This window comes from Rhinoderma darwinii, chromosome 9 (assembly GCF_050947455.1).
Source record: "Rhinoderma darwinii isolate aRhiDar2 chromosome 9, aRhiDar2.hap1, whole genome shotgun sequence".
NCBI classification, from domain to species: Eukaryota; Metazoa; Chordata; class Amphibia; order Anura; family Rhinodermatidae; genus Rhinoderma; species Rhinoderma darwinii.
The window spans coordinates 83,927,124-83,954,489 of record NC_134695.1 but is presented as its reverse complement, the minus strand read 5'-3'; the positions used below and the strand labels follow the sequence as shown (position 1 = coordinate 83,954,489).

Here is a 27,366-nt window from a genome sequence, read left to right as displayed (position 1 = left end):
ATGGGACAATTACCCCCCTGTATCGGCCTATTGGCTGTCTAATATCAGTTTGTATACAATGACACAATGTACAATATATGCAATGTATCATTCCCTGCTGCTGTAACACTTCAGGTTCCAGGATGACTTGTATACAAGCCTCATTCACACATTGCAGATTTGGTCAGTATTTTGCATCAGTATTTTAACTGGTGAACAAGGCATAGCGCAAAAGCAGAGGAGTAGCCTTCAGGTCTGTAATAGAAATTGTAAATTATCTGCCAGATGTTTCCATCATAGACGGGGATTAAGAACTATTTGACAATTTTGTTTTACTGAAAATAAAAGTTCTTTATTTTTTATTTTTTTATAACAACCATAACTTAGAAACCTTAAAACACAACAATCTGAGACCCTCCACTGGCTAGATATTTCTTAGGCTTCGTTCACATCTGCGTCAGGACTCTGTTCATGGGTTCCATCTGAGCTTTCCGTCAGGGGAAGCCATGAACGGAATCCAAACGGAAACCATAGGTTTCTGTTTGCATCATCACTGATTTCAATGGTGACGGATCCGGTGCAAATGGTTTCAGTTGGTCACCGTTGTGCAAGGGGTTCCATCGTTTTGACGGAATCAATACCGTACTCGACTTCGCTATTCATTCCGACAAAATGACGGAACCCTTACACAACGGGGACAAACGGAAAGCATTTGCACCGGATCCGTCACCATTGAAATCAATGGTGATGCAAATAGAAACCTATGGTTTCCGTTTGGATTCCGTTCATGGCTTCCCCTGACGGAAAGCTCAGATGGAACCCATGAACAGAGTCCTGACGCAGATGTGAACGAAGCCTTACTTTGCCTTATTCCAACCCAAAAATGCAGATTTCTCCCATTCTTTTTAGAGATGGACGAAAGTTAAATGTATGTAATTTTCTGTATGGCTTAGTTCACACAGAGCAGAACAGGGGAATAACGTAACCTAACGGCTCTGTTGCAAACCGGACACCGCTGGCGACCGACGGAACCCATTGACTTTAATAAGTTCCGTCGGGGTGTCCATGATTTTACCGGAGACAATAACACAGAAAGATGCGCTACTGTCTCGTTTAATCTTGGACTGCAACAGAGGCCCCTAACGGAGCCGCCAGCGCAAATGTGAACGAGGCCTAAGAATGCTATATCCAAACCTTATTTGTATTGTGCTTTGTTTTTCAGTTCTGTGAAGACAGTCGGTAATATAAACAATGGACATTTTCATTCTGACTGCATCCAGGAGCATGTATATATGTATATGGGTAAGTAAAATGTCCCCCCTCTGTCTAGATTACATTTATTAATATACTATATTAAATTGTGAAGCTTTGTGGAATGTATTCTTTCCCTAGATAAAATTATATATATACACATACATACATGTCCATGGAAGTAGCCATGGCAACCAGCATTAAAATCCTCCATTCTTTACACTGCTGGCTGTTTCCAGAGAGCCGATTACAATAAAAATAAGATTTATATTACAAAGTATTTTTTTTTTCTTTCAGAACTATACAACTTATCAACATAGAAAATTTACAATGAAAAACAATGTGAAGAGAGGAGTTCCTGTTATCAGGTAGGGATCAATAACTAAACAACTTCCCCCTCTTTACGGTCCACTGATCAGTAACCAAGCGGACGATAGTAGGAAACATTTGTCACCATGCTCCCGCTTCTGGCAAATATGTGTAACATGTAAATACAGCCGTGTGGTGAGCTCCAACACAAATGACAGTATTGTATTTCTCTATAAAAAATATATATATTTTAAATATATAAATAATGTACGCTAGTGACAGGCGGCATATTTTAAAGGAGGGGATATTTGGGATCAACATTCCCTTAATAAAAAAATAAAACAAATCTGATTTGCTATTGGCAGCTGAACATTTCAAATGCTTCTTCAGTGCACCAAAAAAAATATAAAAACACTGCTCAGGGGGCTGCGTACCGACCTGGTCTACGGCTTTACTTGTTACATTGAGAAAAGACCTGAATAACACATTACTCTCTGCATCACAGGCAGCCCTTTCCAGCATGGTCACCCCCATCCAGTTCAGGGGGACTGTATAGCGGCTGCACTTATAGGCTATGTTCACACGGAGTATTTTGCAGGAGGAATATCTGCCTCAAAATTCCGTTTGGAACTTTGAGGCAGATTTTCCTCTCCCTGCACGCCGATTTTCGCTGAGTTTTTTGCCCGCGGCCATTGAGCGCCGCGGGCATAAAACACAGTGAAATACGCTTTCTCTGCCTCCCATTGAAGTCAATGGGAGGTCGGAGGCGGAAACGCCCGAAGATAGGGCATGTTGCTTCTTTTTCCTGCGAGGCAGTTTTACTGCTCGCGGGAAAAAGACGCCGACGCCTCCCATTGAAATCAATGGGAGGCATTTTCGGGCCGTTTTTGACGAGTTTTGTGACGCGGTTGTTGCGTCAAAAAACTCGACAAAATACTCCGTGTGAACATAGCCATAACACGCTGGTTTAATGCTGCCTAAATATTATTCAAAGACCAGTAAGGCTATGTTCACACGGAGTATTTTGGGGGAGGAATATCTGCCTCAAAATTCCGTTTGGAACTTTGAGGCAGATATTCCTCTCCCTGCACGCAGATTTTCGCGGCAATTATCGCGCCGTTTTTCGCCCGCGGCCATTGAGCGCCGCGGGCATAAAACAGCGAGATATACGCTTTCTCCTGCCTCCCATTGAAGTCAATGGGAGGTCCGAGGCGGAAGCGCCCGAAGATAGGGCATGTCGCTTCTTTTTCCCGCGAGGCAGTTTTACTGCTCGCGGGAAAAAGACACCGACGCCTCCCATTGAAATCAATGGGAGGCGTTCTCGGGCCGTTTCTGCCGAGTTTTGCGACGCGGTTTCCGCGTCAAAAAACTCGGCAAAATACCCCGTGTGAACATAGCCTTATAAAGGTTTTTCAGGAAAGCAATTATTATAATTTTTTTAATCACAAAAATAGCCAGTCAGTCCCTTCATCTAGTGTACAGACTGATGGTCAGATCTCATTGTCCCGGACTCTACGACTATATAGGGGGGAGACTTGTGACCTGAACACATTATATATATATATTCATACACTTTACTTTTTTTTTTTACTCAAGCTTTCCTTTCCCAGAAAAAAAAAATACCATTTTAAGTTTGCAGATCTAATGGCGAATTAACTTTTTATCTGCAACCTACCTATATCATAGTAATATGACAGAGACATGTAGCAATGGATATTAGATTCCACGGCAGCAGGTCTGACACACATAAGACGAATATGGACTGAATAAAACAAAACTTTGCCAAGAAAAACAAGGAGGGCAAAAATGAACTTGGATGTAACCCACAGCGAATGTGAAGGTGCTCAGTCGAGGATCATGGCTGACAGGGCATTGAGATCCCGCATGTAAGGATGGGCAGACAAGATCTGGTTTATTTTCTCCCTCTGCTGGGGTTCAGGAAATATTTTTAAGAGGGCGTCTTTTAGTGATAAAGTCTCGTCATATGTCCTCTGAGGGGGAACGACGGCCTGTGGGCGCAGGATGTTCTGAATGAATGGACTGAGGGTGGGTTTTTTGTCTATGGGAGGGAAACCTCTGAGATGTGAGGGATCAGTGCTGGTTGGGATCATCCCGGGAACTGAGGTATCATGGCTGGGGAAAAACACTCCACTGTCTGACGGACGAGGGGTGAGAGGATAATTTCTGGCGAAAGGAGAAAAACAAAATGTAGTGTCAATAAAGCATATATAAATAAAGACTATTATTATAATAATTAGGACATGGTGCAACTTTTTCATGTACCCCCATCACGATTCGGCCCCTGGGTCACTATTTCATTATAGTATAGGACACAACTGAATAGACCTCACACTAAACTACACGTTCATATTGGTCTTTACACTCTGGTTTTGATGAAGGCTCAGTACACACTGGCGTAGTTTACATTTATAACAGAAACCATGATGCATAGCAGGATCCGTCACACAACAGATACCAGAAAGCTCCGTATGAACAAATCTATAGTTGCATCTCATTGTATTCCAGCGATTCCTCTCTTTGGAGTACCGTAATTCTTTTAGACCTACATCCTATGTACTATGACAACATTGAGGGTTTGCATTCCACGTTTCAGCGTTATATATGGTCTATTGTCCGTGGTTCCAAAAAACGTGGGCTGTCTGGTTTGCAGAAAGCTCGGAGCTGACTGGACAGTACAAGTAAACTCAGGCCCCAGGAAAAAAAAAAAAAAAAAAAAGGTCTCTTGCTGTGAAACAATTGTAATTCAGCTTTATTATTTTGTATTTTCTATAAATAAGACACACACACATAGAAGAGCATGGGACGTGCTGCTGGATTGGAAGTCAGATGGTCCATGTTGTAAATGCACTGGACATCATCGGTAATTATAATCTCTGCCTCCACATCCTTCTGAAAAATCTAATTCATCTCTGTATGACATAAGGCAGAAAATTGAGGCATTTCGAAAGTTGACCCCTTTTTTTTTTTCTTTTTTAAATACGCAGTATCTAGGTTATTAGATTAGTTTATCCTATAAACCGAGAGCAAAGGACACCTGAACACCAGCGTGACATCCTCCTCACCTGTGATCAGGCTGCTTGCTTAAAAAATCATCCAGCTTTGGGCCGTGTCGTCCCAATGGATCATCTGGGATCATGAAGATATCACCAGCAAAAGTGTATTGTAATAATCTGAGGAGAGAGAGAGAAAAAACATTAAACTGCAAAATCTTGACCCATAGACATGTCAATAGTTCACAATGTCCTTAAAAGGTTTGTGCAATCTCATTTACTTAAAAGGGTTCCCTGAAAATAAGCTGATCAAAAATTGTCCCACTGCTTGCACCCCCCGTGATCAGATATAATGGGAGAATCAGGCTACAAGTGATCAATTGCAACCGAGCTGCAGTACCTGCAAAAAGCCTGTAGAGTGCGCTTTGCATAGGCTATCAGACAAAAGTGGGTTAATTCAATGGCAGTAGCGAAGGATGTAATAGGAGCGGAGCTCTGCTGAAATTTTCTTTTACAAAAATGTCTATCAGTTTGTTTTCTGCAACTTTCTAAATACTCTTTATTTATTTTTTTAAATTACTTTTTGAGATACAGCTGTTTTGTATCCTGTATACAGAGCAGCTGTATCTTGCGCTGAGACCTGAACCCATCAGGACTGACGGGGTCAGTTTCGGCGGGTCAGGATCGAGCTGTTACCGATCACATCTAAGTTCATAACTTAGATGTGAGCGATTACAGGTGGATCCTGCGTGTCTGTGACCCGCAGGACCCGCTTACACTGAACCCATCTGTCCCGCTGACCTGACAGATACATGTTTCAGCGCAAGATACAGCTGCTCTGTATACAGGATACAAAGCCGCTGTATCTCAAAGAGTATTTTTTATAAAAAGTACTTCAAAAGTTGCACAAAATACACAGATAGACCTTTTTATTTAAAAACAAACACAAAACTATTTCAGAAGGTGTACATAGCTTTGAAACTCCCCATTGAACACGGTGTTACTGAGAACCAAAAATCACACAGACCTTTCTTTTATAATATTAGTCCATGCAGGAGATTCAACAACAAACTCCCGGAGATTGTCATTTGTTACTATGATTCCACCAGTCTTCTCTGCCAAATGCAAAAGGAACCTGCAGTAAAGGAAAAGAAGGTCACGTATGTGGAGTGAAGCGTTACACAAGACCTTTTGATTTCACCAGTCCCAGTGGTTCTCCAGATCGGAGACCTCCAAGAGGTGACCATCAAAGCCCTTTTATTTAGACCATACACACACATCCGTCCACTGCCACACACACAGACACACACAGACGCACACACACACACAGACACACACAGACACACACGCACTGCCATACAGACGCACTGCCATACAGACGCACACACACACACGCACTGCCATACAGACGCACTGCCATACAGACGCACTGCCATACAGACGCACTGCCATACAGACGCACTGCCATACAGACAGACACGTCCACTGCTATGGGAGGATGACTATTCTCAAAAGTCAGAGACAGGACTTTTGCTTCTTAAAGAGATTTTGCTTTACTAATTCTTTATGTCCTAGTCTATAAAATGAATGAATAATATTCTAATTATTCTGCTGAAGGTTTATCTGTCATACAATGAGAGCTGCCAATATGTGCCAATGCTATGGTGCCACGTGAACTTCAAGCTTATTACACAACGATCAATCAAGAGACGTGTTCTGTTCCAGTAAAATAATGACAACCTGCCCCGTAATTGCTAAACACTGGCAATATCTGTTTATTCAATAGCAGCAGCCGGGTTTACAGCACTGACGTAATCCAACATCACCGGTATACAAACAAGCCAGGATAATCCGAGAATTATTCAGAGTGTGATACACAAGTCAATGATGTTCAGGAGAATAAATTATATATATATATATGTTAGTGACTGCCTCCATTTTTTTGATCTTGCACTCCTCCCATTCTGCCCTGGGTGTATGTGCAGCGTAGGTCCCCACCTTACAGAGGTCGCCTTGTCCTGGCTGGTGGGCAAACACTTTTTGATCAAAATGTGCACTAAGAACCTCCCTATTATGTAATGCATATTTATTTATATTTAGTGGTTTAGGTGGCATTGGTGCTCGCAGTGTGCGGTCCTCATTTTTTTGTCTGCTGTATATATTATACATCCATAATCCAGGACTTGTTTCCAAAAGGAAATTGCAATATATAACGTTGGTTTCACAAGACCAGAAGCAGAAGAAAAATGCATTTGTTTTCTATGACTGTGCAATATGACTGTCCACTTATCAGGTCCATCGATGCCCTTGCCAACCTGTACACATGAACGCTACATTGGTCAGAGGTCACTGGTGAAGCCCCTGCTGCCTGCTTTTGTAACACTCTATAATATACTGCTTGGGCCATACCTCCCAGAATCGGGGTACAAGTCCTGCCTGAGCCCGATATTAAACCCCCGCAATCCAACCCTACCATGTGCACATTATAGAGATCTTGGCCAGAGAACTACACACCTGTCATCGTGTGATGCAATTCGAGAGCCCAACACGGTCCTGGAAGGGGTGAACGATAAGATTCCCAGTTCTTCTAACTGCTGAAGAAAGTGCTGCTCTGTATGGACGGAAACCAGATGAGAACGTGTTAGACTGGCAGTAAAGTAGAAATAGGAGTCCACGTCTCATGGATATCTGTCAGGTGCTCGTGTTTGGCCAATATATTAATTAGGTAGGATGGTGACTTGTGCAGTACCTTCTATTGATGCCCTCACCCCTCCCGGATGATGTACCATACAGTGCCCAAATAATACAATGATACAATGTACCAGCAACCACATAGTCCCTAATTAATAAATTAGGGAATGTAGCTAAATCCAGTACAGCTGCCTTCCCAAAGGTTTGGGTACAAACTGTGGGATCCGGGAAGGGTCCAGTGGCGCCCCCTTTCATTAGTGACCAGTGAAGTACACTGTGCGTCCGCACATCTAGGAAAACCGATATTTACGTTTAAAAGAAGAATTTCCTGTTATTTTTTTACATACAGTGTTTATTCAGTTAGGAAAAATATGAAAGTAAAAAGCACAAAAATATTGTACAGAGTCAAAGTTTCACTATGACGTCCACTAAACCGCAACGACATTATACTCTGCAGCAAAGCAAGTGGTGTGGGAAACAACCAACCTATAGAACGTGACAGCTGCAGAGCGTTTCCCCGTAAAGCTAATGACTATAAGTCCCTGGGTCGTCCTCTTGAGTAACGTCTCTATTCAGCTGTCCCCAAATATTTTTGTCTCGACATATATAACTAGACCGGTAGGGTTTGACACCCATCTTTCCACAGACCCCAAATGGTTTATAAATCTGCAATGTTATGCAATCAACATTTTCAGCAAAATGCCCTCTACTACTGGTCAAGTGTCAGTCCTTAATGGAGTTCTTGCATTCTATTCATGAATTAGGAGGGTCAGGATGAATAGTTATAGGTCCCTATAGTGAGATGAATACGTTTTCTAAAATAAAACCACATTATCAATACCATCAGTACGCAACGATGTATCTGCGGCTGCACCCTATGGAGAGCTCTCCATATATGTGACGATCACACAAGTAACGACCAGATGAATGTCCTGCATTACCTGTGATATTCGGATCTCGCTTTGTTCTCCATTGAGGCACAAACACTGTGATTTTCCTGTGTCCTTTCTTCCAGAAATATTCTACTGCTATCGCAATTCCTCGACAGGAAAAGAACTTCTGTAAACCATGACTGCAAGAAGAAGAAGAAGATGACGACGAAGACGCGAGAAGCGTTACAAAATGAAATTCTTCAATTCAGGTTATGACATAAAATTATTTTATTAGACTAATAAGTGGTCAGGGATAATGCAAACAAAATGTCATCAGGCAAGTGCAGACACTGAACGAGCAGATCATTAATAAGAGTTTCGCTCTAAAGCTTGCAGAATTCAGACTGCAGTTCTAGCTTAATACAGGCTGTAACTCAGGATCAGTAATGTAATGTTTGTGCACAGTGACTCCACCAGCAGAATAGTGAGTGCAGCTCTGGAGTATAATACAGGATGTAACTCAGGATCAGTACAGGATAAGTAATGTAATGTATGTATACAGTGACTCCACCAGCAGAATAGTGAGTGCAGCTCTGGAGTATAATACAGGATATAACTCAGGACCAGTACAGGATAAGTGATGTAATGTATGTACACAGTGACTCCACCAGCAGAATAGTGAGTGCAGCTCTGGAGTATAATACAGGATGTAACTCAGGATCAGTACAGGATAAGTAATGTAATGTATGTACACAGTGACTCCACCAGCAGAATAGTGAGTGCAGCTCTGGAGTATAATACAGGATGTAACTCAGGATCAGTACAGGATAAGTAATGTAATGTATGTACACAGTGACTTCACCAGCAGAATAGCGAGTGCAGCTCTGGAGTATAATACAGGATATAACTCAGGATCAGTACATGATATGTAATGTATGTACACAGTGACTCCACCAGCAGAATAGCGAGTGCAGCTCTGGAGTATAATACAGGATGTAACTCAGGATCAGTACATGATAAGTAATGTAATGTATGTACACAGTGACTCCACCAGCAGAATAGTGAGTGCAGCTCTGGAGTATAATACAGGATGTAACTCAGGATCAGTACAGGATAAGTGATGTAATGTATGTACACAGTGACTCCACCAGCAGAATAGTGAGTGCAGCTCTGGAGTATAATACAGGATGTAACTCAGGATCAGTACAGGATAAGTAATGTAATGTATGTACACAGTGACTCCACCAGCAGAATAGTGAGTGCAGCTCTGGAGTATAATACAGGATGTAACTCAGGATCAGTACAGGATAAGTAATGTATGTACACAGTGACTCCACCAGCAGAATAGCGAGTGCAGCTCTGGAGTATAATACAGGATGTAACTCAGGATCAGTACAGGATAAGTAATGTATGTACACAGTGACTCCACCAGCAGAATAGCGAGTGCAGCTCTGGAGTATAATACAGGATATAACTCAGGATCAGTACAGGATAAGTAATGTAATATACAAATTAACTCAGTTTCACATAGTAAAATAGTGATTAGAGTAAAAAATACTTTGTATCTGCATTGCTTATCACTTGACTACAATGACCTTCCACATAAAAACGTGTAGATACTCAGCAGTCACTGTCTGCCAAACTACTACTATCAGATGCTGCTGACACAATGACAATGAAGTCATAAGACTGGTAAGCAATACTAAGATATTCTCACACATTGGTGCTTTCCAGCTGCAGCGGGACTACAAATCTCATCATGCCTTGAGATTTGTGGTTTCTGCAACATAACAGGATGCACACAACAGACAGTGACTACCCCCATGTGATTGGCATCACCAGTAGACAGGTGTGACTCAGACCCACCTGCCCGCTGACACGAGCTTTCACAAATGTTCACTTTTCTCAAAATTAAAAAAACATTTCTAATTTTAGGCCAAAACTTGCTGTATCCGAAACCTTGCAACACCACAATATTGTCTTCTCACGAGAGAAGTGATTGAAAGTAATCTCATCTCCGGAGGCAAGACCGTGAGTAATCAATGAGTAACCTAGTGAAATACCGTAACTCACAAGAAAACGACATGATAAATATTCCGATAGACTTTTTCTGAGAAATGACAATACCGAAAACATTGCGAAAACTATGAAAAAAATAATAATGTTTCAGATACGAATTTAATAGCAATTAAAGGTCACAATAAAAAGTTCTGCAACTTCCCCATATAATTTGCGTTCCAATTCACAGGCAGCAAGCAGAGATCTTCAAGAACCGAAACATTCTTGTTAATATCCAGAGGCTGAAAACCTGTCCGCACCGAAGTATCGTATGTATTCACACGCCATGGTTACGTAAAACCCCTGCGTGTTTGACAAAACTGCAACATTGTGATTTTTGCAATAATTGCAGCAAAAAACTGCTTGTGTGAATATACCAAAATTCTTCTCACAACTGACGGTTTGCTCCAATTATATCCAGTGTTACAATGTATCAGTGCAGGTAAAATGAATCCGCCTGCAGTCCAGTTTCTTTAGCACAGATAATTGTCTAGACTGGATACAATTGTAGCAAAACCTCTGCTGCGAGAAGTATTAGGTTTGTACAGGTTTCCAGTCTCTACGTATAAACAAAAATTTTCTCATTCACGGACAGAAAGCATAAAGGGGTTACTTCCCGCAAAAGACGTGTCTGGTAAAAATGACAAATATACTGCAATAAGTTAGTATTGCAGTGTATTGTACCAGCGATCTAACGCTCGCTGGTTCAAGTCCCCTAGAGGGACCAATGAAATGTGTAAATAAAAAGTGAAAAAGTTTTTACTAGTGGAAAAACAAATAAATAAATATTAAACCATTAAAAAAAAAAAACACCTTTTTTTCCTCTAAAGTAATGTCAAAAAATAAAAAAAAGTTAACAAAATTGGTATCGCCGCATTCGTAAACGTCTGAACTGTGGCGCTGAACGCCGTAAAAAAAGAAAAACATTTTAAAACACCAAAATCATTGTTTTTTTGGTCAACTTAGCTCCCAAAAAAAATGTAATAAAGAGTGATCAAAAAATTATATGTATCAAAAAATAATACCGATAAAAGCCACATCTCGTCCCGCAAAAAACAAGCCGTCACACTGCTCGATGAAAAAATAAAAAAAAGTTATGGCTCTCAGAATGTGGCGACACATAAAAAAATTTTTAACAAAAAGTATTTTTTTCTTAAAAGTAGTAAAATATAAAAAAAAAAAACAAAAAAAAAAAAAAACTTATAGAAATTTGGTATGACCGTAATCGTGTTGAGCCACAGAATAAACTTAAGTTGTCGTTTTGAACGCACGGTAAAAGCCGTAAAAACGAAACCAAAAAAAACAATTGAGGAATCACCGTTTTTTCCAATTTCAGCCCACAAATAATTTTTTTTCAGTTTCCCAGTACATTACGTGGTACTTTAAATGCTACCAATAGAAACTACAGCGCCTCCCGCAAAAGATCAGCCGTCACACCGCTCTACTGACGGAAAAATAAAAAAAGTTATGGCTTTTGGAAGACGGGGAGTGAAAAAATAAAAATGAAAATCTGAAAAATGGCTGCGGCGGGTAGGGGTTAAACTGTGAAAAAAAAAAAATGTATGAACAAACAACTGCAAAGTGTGAACTTGGCCTAACAACCAACAGTGCAGATACGATAAACAACCAGCACAGAACTGACCCCATAACAACAACCAGCAGGCAACCAGCCCAGCCCTGACCTCACTACAACAACCAGCAGACGACCAGCCCTGACCTCACTACAACAACCAGACAACCAACACAGCCCTGACCTCACTACAACAACCAGACAACCAACACAGCCCTGACCTCACTACAACAACCAGACAACCAACACAGCCCTGACCTCACTACAACAACCAGCAGACGACCAGCCCAGCACTGACCTCACTACAACAACCAGCAGACGACCAACACAGCCCTGACCTCACTACAACAACCAGACAACCAACACAGCCCTGACCTCACTACAACAACCAGACAACCAACACAGAACTGACCTCACTACAACAACCAGCAGACGACCAACACAGCCCTGACCTCACTACAACAACCAGACAACCAACACAGCCCTGACCTCACTACAACAACCAGCAGACGACCAGCCCTGACCTCACTACAACAACCAGACAACCAACACAGCCCTGACCTCACTACAACAACCAGACAACCAACACAGCCCTGACCTCACTACAACAACCAGCAGACGACAAGCCCAGCACTGACCTCACTACAACAACCAGCAGACGACCAACACAGCCCTGACCTCACTACAACAACCAGACAACCAACACAGCCCTGACCTCACTACAACAACCAGACAACCAACACAGCCCTGACCTCACTACAACAACCAGCAGACGACCAACACAGCCCTGACCTCACTACAACAACCAGACAACCAACACAGCCCTGACCTCACTACAACAACCAGACAACCAACACAGCCCTGATCTCACTACGAGCAGACGAAAAAACACAGCCCTGACCTCACTACAACAACCAGCCCAGCCCTGACCTCACTACAACAACCAGCCCTGACCTCACTACAACAACCAGCAGACGACCAACACAGCCCTGACCTCACTACAACAACCAGCAGACGACCAACACAGCCCTGATCTCACTACAACATCCAGCAGACAACCAACACAGCCCTGACCTCACTACAACAACCAGCCCAGCCCTGACATCACTACAACAACCAGCAGACGACCAACACAGCCCTGACCTCACTACAACAACCAGACAACCAACACAGCCCTGACCTCACTACAACAACCAGACAACCAACACAGCCCTGACCTCACTACAACAACCAGACAACCAACACAGCCCTGACCTCACTACAACAACCAGACAACCAACACAGCCCTGATCTCACTACAACGAGCAGACGAAAAAACACAGCCCTGACCTCACTACAACAACCAGCCCAGCCCTGACCTCACTACAACAACCAGCCCTGACATCACTACAACAACCAGCAGACGACCAACACAGCCCTGACCTCACTACAACAACCAGCAGACGACCAACACAGCCCTGACCTCACTACAACATCCAGCAGACAACCAACACAGCCCTGACCTCACTACAACAACCAGCCCAGCCCTGACCTCACTACAACAACCAGCCCAGCCCTGACCTCACTACAACAACCAGCAGACGACCAACACAGCCCTGACCTCACTACAACAACCAGCAGACGACCAACACAGCCCTGATCTCACTACAACATCCAGCAGACAACCAACACAGCCCTGACCTCACTACAACAACCAGCCCAGCCCTGACATCACTACAACAACCAGCAGACGACCAACACAGCCCTGACCTCACTACAACAACCTGCAGAGCCCTGACCTCACTACAACAACCAGCAGACAACCAACACAGCCCTGACCTCACTACAACAACCAGCCCAGCCCTGACCTCACTACAACAACCAGCAGACGACCAACACAGCCCTGACCTCACTACAACATCCAGCAGAGCACTGACCTCACTACAACAACCAGCCCAGCCCTGACCTCACTACAACAACCAGCAGACAACCAACACAGCCCTGACCTCACTACAACAACCAGCAGACAACCAGCCCAGCACTGACCTCACTACAACAACCAGCAGAGCACTGACTCACTACAACAACCAGCAGAGCACTGACTCACTACAACAACCAGCAGAGCACTGACTCACTACAACAACCAGCAGAGCACTGACCTCACTACAACAACCAGCAGACAACCAGCCCAGCCCGCACTACAACAACCAGCACAGCCCTGACCTCACTACAACAACCAGCAGAGCACTGACTCACTACAACAACCAGCAGAGCACTGACCTCACTACAACAACCAGCAGAGCACTGACCTCACTACAACAACCAGCAGAGCACTGACCTGACTACAACAACCAGCACAGCCCTGACCTCACTACAACAACCAGCACAGCCCTGACCTCACTACAACAACCAGCACAGCCCTGACCTCACTACAACAACCAGCACAGCCCTGACCTCACTACAACAACCAGCACAGCCCTGACCTCACTACAACAACCAGCACAGCCCTGACCTCACTACAACAACCAGCCCAGCACTGACCTCACTACAACAACCAGCAGACGACCAACACAGCCCTGCCCTCACCACAACAACCAGCACAGCCCTGACCTCACTACAACAACCAGCAGACAACCAGCCCAGCACTGACCTCACTACAACAACCAGCAGAGCACTGACTCACTACAACAACCAGCAGAGCACTGACTCACTACAACCAGCAGAGCACTGACTCACTACAACCAGCACAGCCCTGACCTCACTACAACAACCAGCACAGCCCTGACCTCACTACAACAACCAGCACAGCCCTGACCTCACTACAACAACCAGCACAGCCCTGACCTCACTACAACAACCAGCCCAGCCCTGACCTCACTACAACAACCAGCAGACGACCAACACAGCCCTGACCTCACTACAACAACCAGCAGACGACCAGCACAGCCCTGACCTCACTACAACAACCAGCACAGCCCTGACCTCACTACAACAACCAGCACAGCCCTGACATCACTACAACCAGCCCAGCCCTGACCTCACTACAACCAGCCCAGCCCTGACCTCACTACAACCAGCCCAGCCCTGACCTCACTACAACAACCAGCACAGCCCTGACATCACTACAACAACCAGCAGACAACCAGCCCAGCACTGACCTCACTACAACAACCAGCAGAGCACTGACCTCACTACAACAACCAGCACAGCCCTGACCTCACTACAACAGCCAGCAGACAACCAGCCCAGCCCGCACTACAACAACCAGCACAGCCCTGACCTCACTACAACAACCAGCAGAGCACTGACTCACTACAACAACCAGCAGAGCACTGACCTCACTACAACAACCAGCAGAGCACTGACCTCACTACAACAACCAGCAGAGCACTGACCTCACTACAACAACCAGCACAGCCCTGACCTCACTACAACAACCAGCACAGCCCTGACCTCACTACAACAACCAGCACAGCCCTGACCTCACTACAACAACCAGCACAGCCCTGACCTCACTACAACAACCAGCACAGCCCTGACCTCACTACAACAACCAGCACAGCCCTGACCTCACTACAACAACCAGCACAGCCCTGACCTCACTACAACAACCAGCCCAGCACTGACCTCACTACAACAACCAGCAGACGACCAACACAGCCCTGCCCTCACCACAACAACCAGCACAGCCCTGACCTCACTACAACAACCAGCAGACAACCAGCCCAGCACTGACCTCACTACAACAACCAGCAGAGCACTGACTCACTACAACAACCAGCAGAGCACTGACTCACTACAACCAGCAGAGCACTGACTCACTACAACCAGCACAGCCCTGACCTCACTACAACAACCAGCACAGCCCTGACCTCACTACAACAACCAGCACAGCCCTGACCTCACTACAACAACCAGCACAGCCCTGACCTCACTACAACAACCAGCCCAGCCCTGACCTCACTACAACAACCAGCAGACGACCAACACAGCCCTGACCTCACTACAACAACCAGCAGACGACCAGCACAGCCCTGACCTCACTACAACAACCAGCACAGCCCTGACCTCACTACAACAACCAGCACAGCCCTGACATCACTACAACCAGCCCAGCCCTGACCTCACTACAACCAGCCCAGCCCTGACCTCACTACAACCAGCCCAGCCCTGACCTCACTACAACAACCAGCACAGCCCTGACATCACTACAACAACCAGCAGACAACCAGCCCAGCACTGACCTCACTACAACAACCAGCAGAGCACTGACCTCACTACAACAACCAGCACAGCCCTGACCTCACTACAACAGCCAGCAGACAACCAGCCCAGCACTGACCTCACTACAACAACCAGCAGACGACCAACACAGCCCTGACCTCACTACAACAACCAGCAGAGCACTGACTCACTACAACAACCAGCAGAGCACTGACTCACTACAACAACCAGCACAGCCCTGACCTCACTACAACAACCAGCACAGCCCTGACCTCACTACAACAACCAGCACAGCCCTGACCTCACTACAACAACCAGCACAGCCCTGACCTCACTACAACAACCAGCACAGCCCTGACCTCACTACAACAACCAGCAGACGACCAACACAGCCCTGACCTCACTACAACAACCAGCACAGCCCTGACCTCACTACAACAACCAGCACAGCCCTGACCTCACTACAACAACCAGCCCAGCACTGACCTCACTACAACAACCAGCACAGCCCTGACCTCACTACAACAACCAGTCCAGCACTGACCTCACTACAACAACCAGCCCAGCCCTGACCTCACTACAACAACCAGCCCAGCCCTGACCTCACTACAACAACCAGCAGACGACCAACACAGCCCTGACCTCACTACAACAACCAGCCCAGCACTGACCTTGCAGACTGTATAAATCTCAGCATTTTTGTAGCAAATATGCCTAGAAAATGTCTAGTGTCTACAGTAATTTCCCCACTCGTCACCTCCCTACAGCAGCCAACAAGGAAGATAAGAAACGTTACAACAATCAGCACAGTACTGACCTCATAGCGACATTGCTTCCATCAATAACCATGTGCCGGAGATCTTCTTTCCCGGGCTCATTTTTTAACTCTAGTCTATAAGGTATTTTAATTGAATTTTGGAATATTTGAACTCCAGTTACGGACGGTCTGTCAAATGGCGAAGTTTTTTTGTAAATCGGCACAAGTCTTGGTAGATTAAGAGGATTGCTGCATTTGACAGGAATCTGCTTTGCAACTTTCAACAGAGGTAGGATGGAAGGTCCTGGTTCTTCCGGGGCTATGACAGGTCTATTCCTTGGAGGACTAGAAGCGCCTCTTGAAACAAAACTAATATTTTTTGGCAAAGTCCTTTCCATTCCCAGTCTTTGAGTCACCAATCCTTCAGCACCTATGGGGTTGTTTTTCCTTGAATTAGGGATTAGAAAGTTTCCATTACTGGATTGGGGTGCACAGACAGGATCTACTATCCCCTCTTGCTGTGGCCGAGATTCCTTTTTAGGACCATTATCATCTTTAGCATTTTGCTGACTGCAGTCGTTACTCTCGGACTGGCTCGGCGCTGGGGGCACCTTTTTGCTTTCTTTTTCTATTTCGTCAAGAAGCTTTAATGGTTCCTCAGACTGTCCCAGGTCACGGATAACCTTTTCGACCACTTCCTTGGAATATCCCATAGTCCTAAAAAAGTTTACAAGGATTTTGTACTCAGTTTCTGCGCTAACAGTGTTGTTTTCTTCTACAATGATCAACGAGTCTTCCCCAGAATCAGATACCAAGTCAATGATGGGAACATCGGATGTGTCGGCAGCTCTAGGGACTGGACCGTCCAACTGGATGCACTCTAGGGAGAATTGCTTCTTCGGACACCTTTCTTCATTCTCCGAACATCGTCTCTTCGTTGATAATCGGTCCTGGTGGGAAGGCGGCACGAGTGCAGGGTTTTGTAGCGTTTCTGGTACACTGGAAAACACAGAGTCCAGCTGGTTGGTCAGCTCAGTCACAGGCGTCCGTGGTTTTTTTCTGGACTGGTCAGCGCACTGACTACTGTGGGCCTGGTCTGCAGCATTGGTATTTACTGAGGCTATCTCAAGATCTGCATCATCAGGAATCGAACAAGACTGGTCCTCCCATGTGAGATTCAGAAGTTCCTCCTTTAAAGCGCTGGGCAGTAATAATAAGTCCATTGTATATTTATCTGCATTTGCTTCCACGAAACACTTAAACCTCCGTTTTACCTCTGGTTCTCGGCTATGGGGTAAACTTTCATTATTTTTAAAAAGTCTAACAAACTGCTGGATGTGACTTTGAGCCATGACAATGGGTTCTGTTCCCCCTTTTATACAAAGCACCCCAATTTCTACTATGGCAACGTGGGCACAAGTGTCCGTAATGAGGCGGTTGAGGAATAAACTCTGAGCGCCGGCAAATATGCAATGCATCTCCTTGGGGTAGCTTTCTTTTATCTCCATCTCCGGTTCACAAAGGCCTTTAACATACTCCTGCAAGAGAGAAGAAGAGTCAGGTCCTCTTGGAAATAACATAGGACACTAGAAGTTTGACGACTGAAAAAGACCAGGTGGTCCATCTAGTCCATAATACTATCAGAATACACGGGGTTTCATAATATTATACATAGTGTTGAATTAACAGACTTTCTGGATTATCAGACTGGATAAAAACAAATCTGATCGCTCAAACGCTCGGGTGATCGCTGAGCCGCTTTGTTTCTGCTCGGTGTACAGACCCATAAACTTTCTTTTGAGTCCGTACACCATTACCTCGGCTTTCCGAGAAAAGCGTATCAGCAACAAAGCGGCTCAGCGCTCACCGGAATGCTTCTGCCGCTTCGTTTAAAGAGGCTCTGTCACCAGATTTTGCAACCCCTATCTGCTATTGCATGTGATCGGCGCTGCAATGTAGATTACAGTAACGTTTTTATTTTTAAAAAACGAGCATTTTTGGCCAAGTTATGACCATTTTTGTATTTATGCAAATGAGGCTTGCAAAAGTACAAGTGGGCGTGTTTAAAGTAAAAGTCCAACTGGGCGTGTATTATGTGCGTACATCGGGGCGTTTTTACTACTTTTACTAGCTGGGCGCTCTGACGAGAAGTAACATCCACTTCTCTTCAGAACGCCCAGCTTCTGGCAGTGCAGACACAGCCGTGTTCTCGAGAGATCACGCTGTGTCGTCACTTCCTGCCCCAGGTCCTGCATCGTGTCGGCCACATCGGCACCAGAGGCTACAGTTGATTCTGCAGCAGCATCAGCGTTTGCAGGTAAGTAGCTACATCGACTTACCTGCAAACGCTGATGCTGCTGCAGAATCAACTGTAGCCTCTGGTGCCGATGTGTCCTCGCTCGTCCGACACGATGCAGGACCTGGGGAAGGAAGTGAGTGACGTCACAGCGTGATCTCTCGAGAACACGCTGTGTGTCTGCACTGCCAGAAGCTGGGCGTTGTGAAGAGAAGTGGATGATACTTCTCGTCAGAACGCCCAGCTAGTAAAAGTAGTAAACACGCCCCGATGTACGCACATAATACACGCCCACTTGGACTTTTACTTTAAACACGCCCACTTGGACTTTTGCAAGCCTCATTTGCATAAATACAAAAATGGTCATAACTTGGCCAAAAATGCTCGTTTTTTAAAAATAAAAACGTTACTCTTATCTACATTTCAGCGCCGATCTGCTGCAATAGCAGATAGGGGTTGCAAAATCTGGTGACAGAGCCTCTTTAAGTGATCGGTGGGTGTCTCAGTGCTCGTATCCCCACCGATCAAAACTTTTGACATGTCACTATGACATGTCAGAAGTTTTCTTAACATTTAGTTACCCTTTAAGTAAAAGACAGATCACAAGACTAGTGATATGAATAGGAAAAATAAATTCTAAGAAAACGGGATGCGTGAAGAGAGCGGCCACCGGACTCCCAGTCACAATCAGGCCACTTCTTATGTGCAAAGAGTTCTCAGAATATCCAGGATGCGTCCTGCGGAGTTTCCCTGTGCGGTTTCCACACACGTCTCTCTGTCCTACCGTAAACCTACAAAAAAAACTTCCTGCAGAGCAGCGACTACAAAACGCACAAACTTCCTCATAACTCCTCGTCAGGGCTTTCCACACGTTACCAGGCATTGTGCACTGCAATCTAATGACATCTTGGCAAAGACAATGTTCAAACAAATACTAATTAATCATTTACATCATCGATATCAAGGAAGGGCAAAAGTATTATTATCCTCTCCACACAGTGTTTTGTTTTTTTTTGTTATAGATATCTTTGTATGATTCATTGCCATAGCCCCTACAGAATTTTCTGGACCATAAGACGCACCCATGTTTAGTCATATTCCGGCACACAGGAACATTTTAGGGCGGTTCATAGGGTAAAAGTGAAGCAGTTTATTTATATTAGTGGATTAATAAGTTCACTGTCCGATCCTGCCCTATTTTTAAAGGGCCAGAACAGAAATATTGGATGCAAAAATGTATTATCTTCTAGATGTTGTGGAACAATTGTTATGAGATTTGAGAAGTATTTTTATCACTTCGAATGACGCTCACAAGTCAAAGGAGTGAAAAGAAAGTCATAGCAGATATTAGTTCGTTATTTGTCACTTGTTACGTTTACAAAAATGGATCACAAAAAAAAAAAAACTGGCGCAAGTGTCATCTGTTTTCTGACACAATTTCAAACAATTTTTTGTCAAATCAAATTTAAAGCTGGCCGTACATTATACCCAAGTGATCGCCGACTCCTTGTTTGCAGTTGATAGACGTTGACTGGCAAAACAGACATAGATAAAAATGTATTCACACGTGGCAGATTTGTGGCATGTCCCATTTATATGACTAGCACCTGCAGAAACAACCCCATTCACATGTATGGAACCGATTTTCAGTCGCAGACATGTTTGCAAACTCATCTGCTGAATGTGAATATACACTAACAGACGTGCAACGATATTTCCCCCAAAAGCCGGAAATTGGACATTTGCATAAAATCTTTAGTAGGCGGGAAAATTCATACGAATTGACTTATGGCGTCAGCTTGGCCTTGTCCAACCTACGTCCGGTTGGCGTTTCATGTAATATCCATCTACCGTCCATTTCATGATGTCATTTGTTGGCGCATGCTCTTTACATATCATCGTTTGTACGAAAATAAGATACAAAAAATCCAACACATCAGATTTTGGGGTCGATCTGTCAAACACTAATGTATGGCCACCTTAAATTAACGCATCTGCTGTGACTCACCATCAACGAATAAGGGTCTATTCAGACAGCGCAGTAAAATTGCCGAATACTTTTAAAACACAGCATTTTTTAAGAAATCGCTTGATTTTGCAGCGATTTCACAGTAAAGCCGGGTTCCCACGTAGCGTAAACGGTGTTGTGTGCGGAAATTCCGCATTTACAGTAGCAGCAAAGTGGATGAGATTTAGAAAAGCCCATGCGACACGCTGCAGGGAAATAAATGCAGCATAAACGTTAATAAATTGACCTGCGGTGTGGAATTTAATTTTGCAGCATGTCAATTTATGATGCGTTTCTGTTGCGGGTTTTCCCCATTGAATTCAATGGGGATGCAAAAACACGCAACAGAAAGCCAAGTGTTGTGACATCTGCGGCGTAATCGCAGCGATTACGCCACAAAAATTGCAACTCTGGAAAAAAAACCAAAAAAACACTTACCCAGACCGCCCTCCTTCCTGCAGTGCGGCCTCCTGGGATGACGTTTCATCCCATGTGACCGCTGCAGCCTCACATGGCCTGCAACGTCATAGTAGGAGGCTGAAGTGGACGTCAAAGGAGGGGGTAAGTATGAGCGCTTCTTTTTACGCAGCAGAAATTCCGTCCGAAAAACCACACCACAACGTAGTGCGATTTTTCGGTCGGAAGGTGCTGCGGGTTCCAGGTCGGATACTCCGCGTGATATTTATGCATCGTATCCGAGCCGTGGGAACCCGGCCTAATACAATTTCACCACACCCCCCGACTGTAAGGGTATGTTCACACGACCTATTTTCGGCCATTTTTCGGGCCGTAAACGCCCGAAAAACGGCCCAGAAATCGGAAGCAGAATGCCTCCAAACATCTGCCCATTGATTTCAATGGAAAAACGGCTTTCCGTTCCGACGGAGTGTTTTTCGTGGCGTTTTTTGACGCGTAAAAATCGGCCGCGAAAAAGAAGTGCAGGACACTTCTTGGGACGTTTTTGGAGCCGTTTTCCATAGACTATTGAAAAAAGCTCCAAAAACGGCCGTAAAAAACGCAGCGAAAATCGCGAATGGCACAAAAAACGTCTGAAAATCAGGAGCTGTTTTCTCTTGAAAACAGCTCCGTATTTTGAGAAGTTTTTGACTCTGCGTGTGAACATACCCTTAGGCTTCCCTTACTCGGCCTGTAAAGGTCATAAACCGATCGTGACGGACTCTCAGACGCACTGCAGGGGAAGCTAAAGCGCACACACCTCTATTTAGTTTTTCTTTACAATTCCATAAATACAGGAGTATTCTCAGACCTAGATCACTAAAAATAACACTGGAGCCGGCGGAGTGTCAGAGTTGTGTGTCACAATGCAGTGCAGGTTACGGAAGAGCGTTAGCCTAGTGACCTCGTAGTACAGACTTAGAAAAACACCAATTTCCTCAATGGGAAAACACCTTTTCAGGACATGATGATAAATGACTGCGGGAAGCATTCTGGAAAAACATAAGCATGCTCAGACTAGTCTCCATTTTATGAGGACTGTAGAGTAATATTAAAGCACAATCACATCATAGAGGGGGCATCTATGAGCCACAGTAGAGAGACGCGAAAGAAGATCGTCTCCTCCTCTAGCGGGCCCAGAATGCCCAAATATGAAATTTGAATGGCCAGTATGTAATATAACATCTCACAATGGGCGCTGCAGGGGAAATGTAGGGCCGGGCGAAGCTTCCTCCGGTGATAGCAGCCGATTGCCAGAGGCCCCAGGGCCGGACCTGTGCTGATCAGCTGAATGTTGGAGAGGCTGTTTATAGAGAAAGGGTTGTTTTGATGAAACAACCCCCTTTAGGTCCTGTCAAGCCACAGTGCCATTAGCAAAAGATTCGGGCAATCCATGACAAACTGGTTGCTAGCGCTGAACTGATAAAAACCTTAAAGGGGTTCCCCCCTTTAAATACTTCCTACTTACTAAAAGGCTACCTTGACAATAAACTAATCACAAAGTGTCCCCCCTGCTGTAACCCCCAGCGATCAGCTTTAATCTGTGGCAGTAAGTGTTCAATTTCTCTGCAGCGCCACCACAGGAGAAAAAAAAAGCATTACATTACATGTATTCGGACTACCTTGCACTCAATCACATTTTCAAATGGGAGGAGGGGGCGGGGTGGGATAGAAACGCCGGAGTGCGTCTTTAACTCAGAATTCCCAACTAGTGGTGTACGGAAATGGGTTTCCCAAACTAAGAAACCCCTTTAACTAGAGAGGAAGCCTGTACACAAGGGTCTAGCCTGCCATAGATGTTTTTGGTGTACACTGATACATATGGCACACATAGTTCACACCATTTTTTATGGTGACTTGCTACTTTTTTGTTTTGTCTGAACTGTACCTTGGCTTTGAGCACGGCTTGTCTCTTGCCTTTAAGCTGCAACCAGATACGTCCCGGGTTCTTCCCATTTTCTCCTTCCTCATAGCTGAAGTTCTCCAAAGACCCCAGAACTGTGAAAATCACTGGGAATAAAGCTTGCACCCGGGCCCGGCTTTGCTCCAGTAAGCTCCCTTGTTCTCCAGGGGCAGTGAATTCATCCACCACATTTTCGTCGAGGGTGTCATCTTCTACCCTGCTCTGTGCGGCCACGTTAGCCATTCCTTGTTTATGATCAGTCTGGTATGGCGGTCATACTGGACACTGTAGACCTGAGAGAGGAGCAAGTATACGGAACAGCAGCAGTTATACATTTACCGAGATGGAGATCCAATTACTTCTGTTACAAGTGGTACGGCATCTAGAAAGTCTGATAATCCGGCACATCACTGCAATGCATAGAAGTAGACAAATATAAAAGCAAAATAAATAAAAACCGTTTGACATGTCATAGTGACATGTCTGAAGTTTTGATCAGTGGGGGGCAAGCAATGAGACCCCCACCAATCGCTAAAACAAAGCAGCAGAAGTGCTCGGGAGAGCGCTGTGCAGTTTCTGCGGAAAGCCAAGCGAGCGGTGTACAGGCTCATAGACTTTCTACTGAGCCCGTACGCCGTTCACTCAGTTGTTTGAGGAAAGCCGAGCAAAAACGAAGCGGCACATAACTCACCTGAGCGCTTCTGCAGCTTCCTTTTAGCGCTCGGACCCCCACCGATCAAAACTTATGACATTTGACTATGACATGTCAAAAGTTTTTTGAAAGTTTAGTTACTCTGTATGTACTAACCCTAAGAGTGCAAGTATATTGTTACTAGCCTTATATAACCGACAAGATTATACGCTTTTGACTATGACTTATTATAAGAGGGGTCCCCCAAAAACAAGCTAATCATAGGGTGTACTGCTGCGGGGACATTCAGTGATCAGATGTAATCTGCAAGGGGAATCTGGCAGCAAGTGTTCAATTCCTCTGCAGCGCCGCCAGAGGGGAAATTAAGTATTACAGATATGATATTGCAATCTAAGCGCTGTCCATGTACATGCTGGGTCCACCAGAGCGGGAGACACTCTTTGCAGCCACTCTCTGCTCCAGCTAATTACCTCAGAATTCCCTAATAGGGTATTTGAAAAGGGTTTTCTAAGGCTTCGTTCACATCTGTGTCAAGGTTCATGCGTTCCGTCTGAACTTTCCGTCAGAACGGAACCCTGACTGAAACAAACACAAACCATAGGTTTCCGTTTCCATCACCATCGATTTCAATGGTGAAAGATCCGGTGCAATAGGTTTCCGTTTGTCTCCGTTGTGCAGGAGTTCCGTCATTTTGACGGAATCAATACTGTAGTCGACTACGTTGTTTACATGCAGAGATTATCACTAGATGATACCGGATCGCCGGACTTAAGAGCACAAGATGCAGAGATTATCACTAGATGATACCGGATCGCCGGACTTATGAGCACAAGATATTAAAGTTCTAGCACCCATGGGTGTGAATACATAGCTTGGTGCTATAAAAATAGGATATTAATAAATAAATTGCAATGGCCGTGTGTTCGTGTCGTACAGGTCACACAACTGCATTGCATGAAATATGACAGTGTGAACACAAATATATGAATGTTCCAGCATCTAGAAAAGAAAGTCAGGAGTAATTTGCATTTTTAGGTGGAAAACCCCATTGAATAAGCAGTTATGATGATACACTATGATGAGAATCAGGACTCTCTACCTGTCAGGTATTACCCAAGAAAACTCCCTATAAGTTCAGTAGATACAAATGGCCTAATGTACATTAATAGGGTATACGGTATGATTACAGCAGAGCCTCCATAGGATGTATGTAGGATTGCCATATGTGCGGTCTGCAGAGGTCTCATATACAATTAATTCAGTGTGACTTACATCTTTTTAGTGGTCGCTTTGGTTTGGGGCGTTAGGGGGAGGGTAAGTAATTTGGACTACGTCATGGACTCCACGTGAGTATACAAAATAAAAGAGAATGGGATCTGTAGAGTAAACATATATTCTGAAATATACAGCACCGTGCTGAGCAATGTATAGAGCCAACCTCTACTGCGTAGTTACAGCTACGAGCGCGTGTCCCAAGAACCAGACAAGAAATAAGATATTAATGTTATGGAACCAAGTGGCCTGTAAAATGGTGAGACCCCTCAGGTGATTGATTTGACAGCACTAAGTATATGGTCATAGGTGACCGTAAATACTGGGGAAACCTAGAATATGTATAATATATTATATGTATGAGTGTAGCAACAGTGAGGGTGGGGGACACAGCAGGTGAGCGTAGTGGTGGGGGGGGACAGCAGGTGAGCGTAGTGGTGGGGGGGGGGGACACAGCAGGTGAGCGTAGTGGTGGGGGGGGGGACACAGCAGGTGAGCGTAGTGGTGGGGGGGGACGACAGCAGGTGAGCGTAGTGGTGGGGGGGGACGACAGCAGGTGAGCGTAGTGGTGGGGGGGGGACAGCAGGTGAGCGTAGTGGTGGGGGGGGGGGGGGACAGCAGGTGAGCGTAGTGGTGGGGGGGGGGGACAGCAGGTGAGCGTAGTGGTGGGGGGGGGGACAGCATGTGAGCGTAGTGGTGGGGGGGGGACGACAGCATGTGAGCGTAGTGGTGGGGGGGACGGACAGCATGTGAGCTTAGTGGTGGTGGGGACGACAGCATGTGAGCGTAGTGGTGGTGGGGGGACGGACAGCATGTGAGCGTAGTGGTGGGGGGGGGGGACACAGCAGGTGAGCGTAGTGGTGGGGGGGGGGGACACAGCAGGTGAGCGTAGTGGTGGGGGGGGACGACAGCAGGTGAGCGTAGTGGTGGGGGGGGACGACAGCAGGTGAGCGTAGTGGTGGGGGGGGGACAGCAGGTGAGCGTAGTGGTGGGGGGGGGGGGACAGCAGGTGAGCGTAGTGGTGGGGGGGGGGGGACAGCAGGTGAGCGTAGTGGTGGGGGGGGGGGACAGCATGTGAGCGTAGTGGTGGGGGGGGGACGACAGCATGTGAGCGTAGTGGTGGGGGGGACGGACAGCATGTGAGCTTAGTGGTGGTGGGGACGACAGCATGTGAGCGTAGTGGTGGTGGGGGGACGGACAGCATGTGAGCGTAGTGGTGGGGGGGGGACAGCATGTGAGCGTATTGGTGGGGGGGGGCACAGCATGTGAGCGTAGTGGTGGGGGACAGCATGTGAGCGTAGTGGTGGGGGGGGGGGGCAGCATGTGAGCGTAGTGGTGGGGGGGGACAGCATGTGAGCGTAGTGGTGGGGGGGGACAGCATGTGAGCGTTGTGGTGGGGGGGACAGCATGTGAGTGTAGTGGGCGGCAGTAGATGAGTGTAGGGGACAGTAGATGAGTGTAGGGGACAGTAGATGAGTGTAGGGGACAGTAGATGAGTGTAGGGGACAGTAGATGAGTGTAGTGGGCGGCAGTATATGAGTGTAGGGGACAGTATATGAGTGTAGGGGACAGTATATGAGTGTAGGGGACAGTATATGAGTGTAGGGGACAGTCTCTGTCAGGGATACTCACAAGGCCATGTAGCCGCCGGGTGTCCGGGGCTCCACACTCCTCCGCTGTGTCTCTCAGCTGCACAAACAGAAAGTGTCCCAACCCAACAGTTCCAGCGACCAGCACTTCCGGGTTCCGAGGGTCACCGCGCAGAACACTAGAGGGCGAACTGTCTTATCCACATAACGGCCTTCATAATGGTCTCCGGGAAAATGGCGGGGTCATTGAATTTACACATTTGGTGCTAATAGCTTTGTGCAATGTGTGAGTCCATGTCCTCCAGTGCAGCAGGACTTTGTAATTGAGATTATTATCTTAGTTGGTGTAATGAGCTGTAGCCTGTGATGTGCATTCTGTACAGCAGACGTATGTAACCTGTGGCTCTACTGCGCCTGCAAAACTACAACTCCTAGCATGGATGTCGGCATTTCACACCCGCTGGAGAGCCACAGGTTACAAACCACTGC

General features: G+C 45.6%; 1 protein-coding gene and 1 long non-coding RNA gene across 2 annotated transcripts in view; one reads left to right on the top strand and one right to left on the bottom strand.

The window, feature by feature from the left end:
- Positions 1 to 1,598, top strand: part of LOC142661110 (uncharacterized) — a 67,918-nt gene extending 66,320 nt beyond the window's left edge. Inside the window, exons 3-4 of the long non-coding RNA XR_012850629.1 lie at positions 1,202 to 1,281; positions 1,528 to 1,598. This is a non-coding gene — a long non-coding RNA (uncharacterized LOC142661110). The remainder of the gene's footprint in view (positions 1 to 1,201; positions 1,282 to 1,527) is intronic.
- N4BP1 (NEDD4 binding protein 1) lies at positions 333 to 27,072 on the bottom strand. Its single transcript, XM_075838377.1, has 8 exons — positions 26,921 to 27,072; positions 23,350 to 23,657; positions 16,762 to 18,239; positions 8,183 to 8,313; positions 7,065 to 7,161; positions 5,578 to 5,685; positions 4,623 to 4,730; positions 333 to 3,723 (listed from the first exon to the last, which is right to left on the bottom strand). The coding sequence occupies exons 2-8, from the start codon at positions 23,605 to 23,607 to the stop codon at positions 3,384 to 3,386; spliced, it is 2,520 nt and encodes an 839-aa protein (XP_075694492.1). The 5' UTR covers positions 23,608 to 23,657; positions 26,921 to 27,072; the 3' UTR covers positions 333 to 3,383.
- Positions 27,073 to 27,366: the final 294 nt, after the last annotated feature.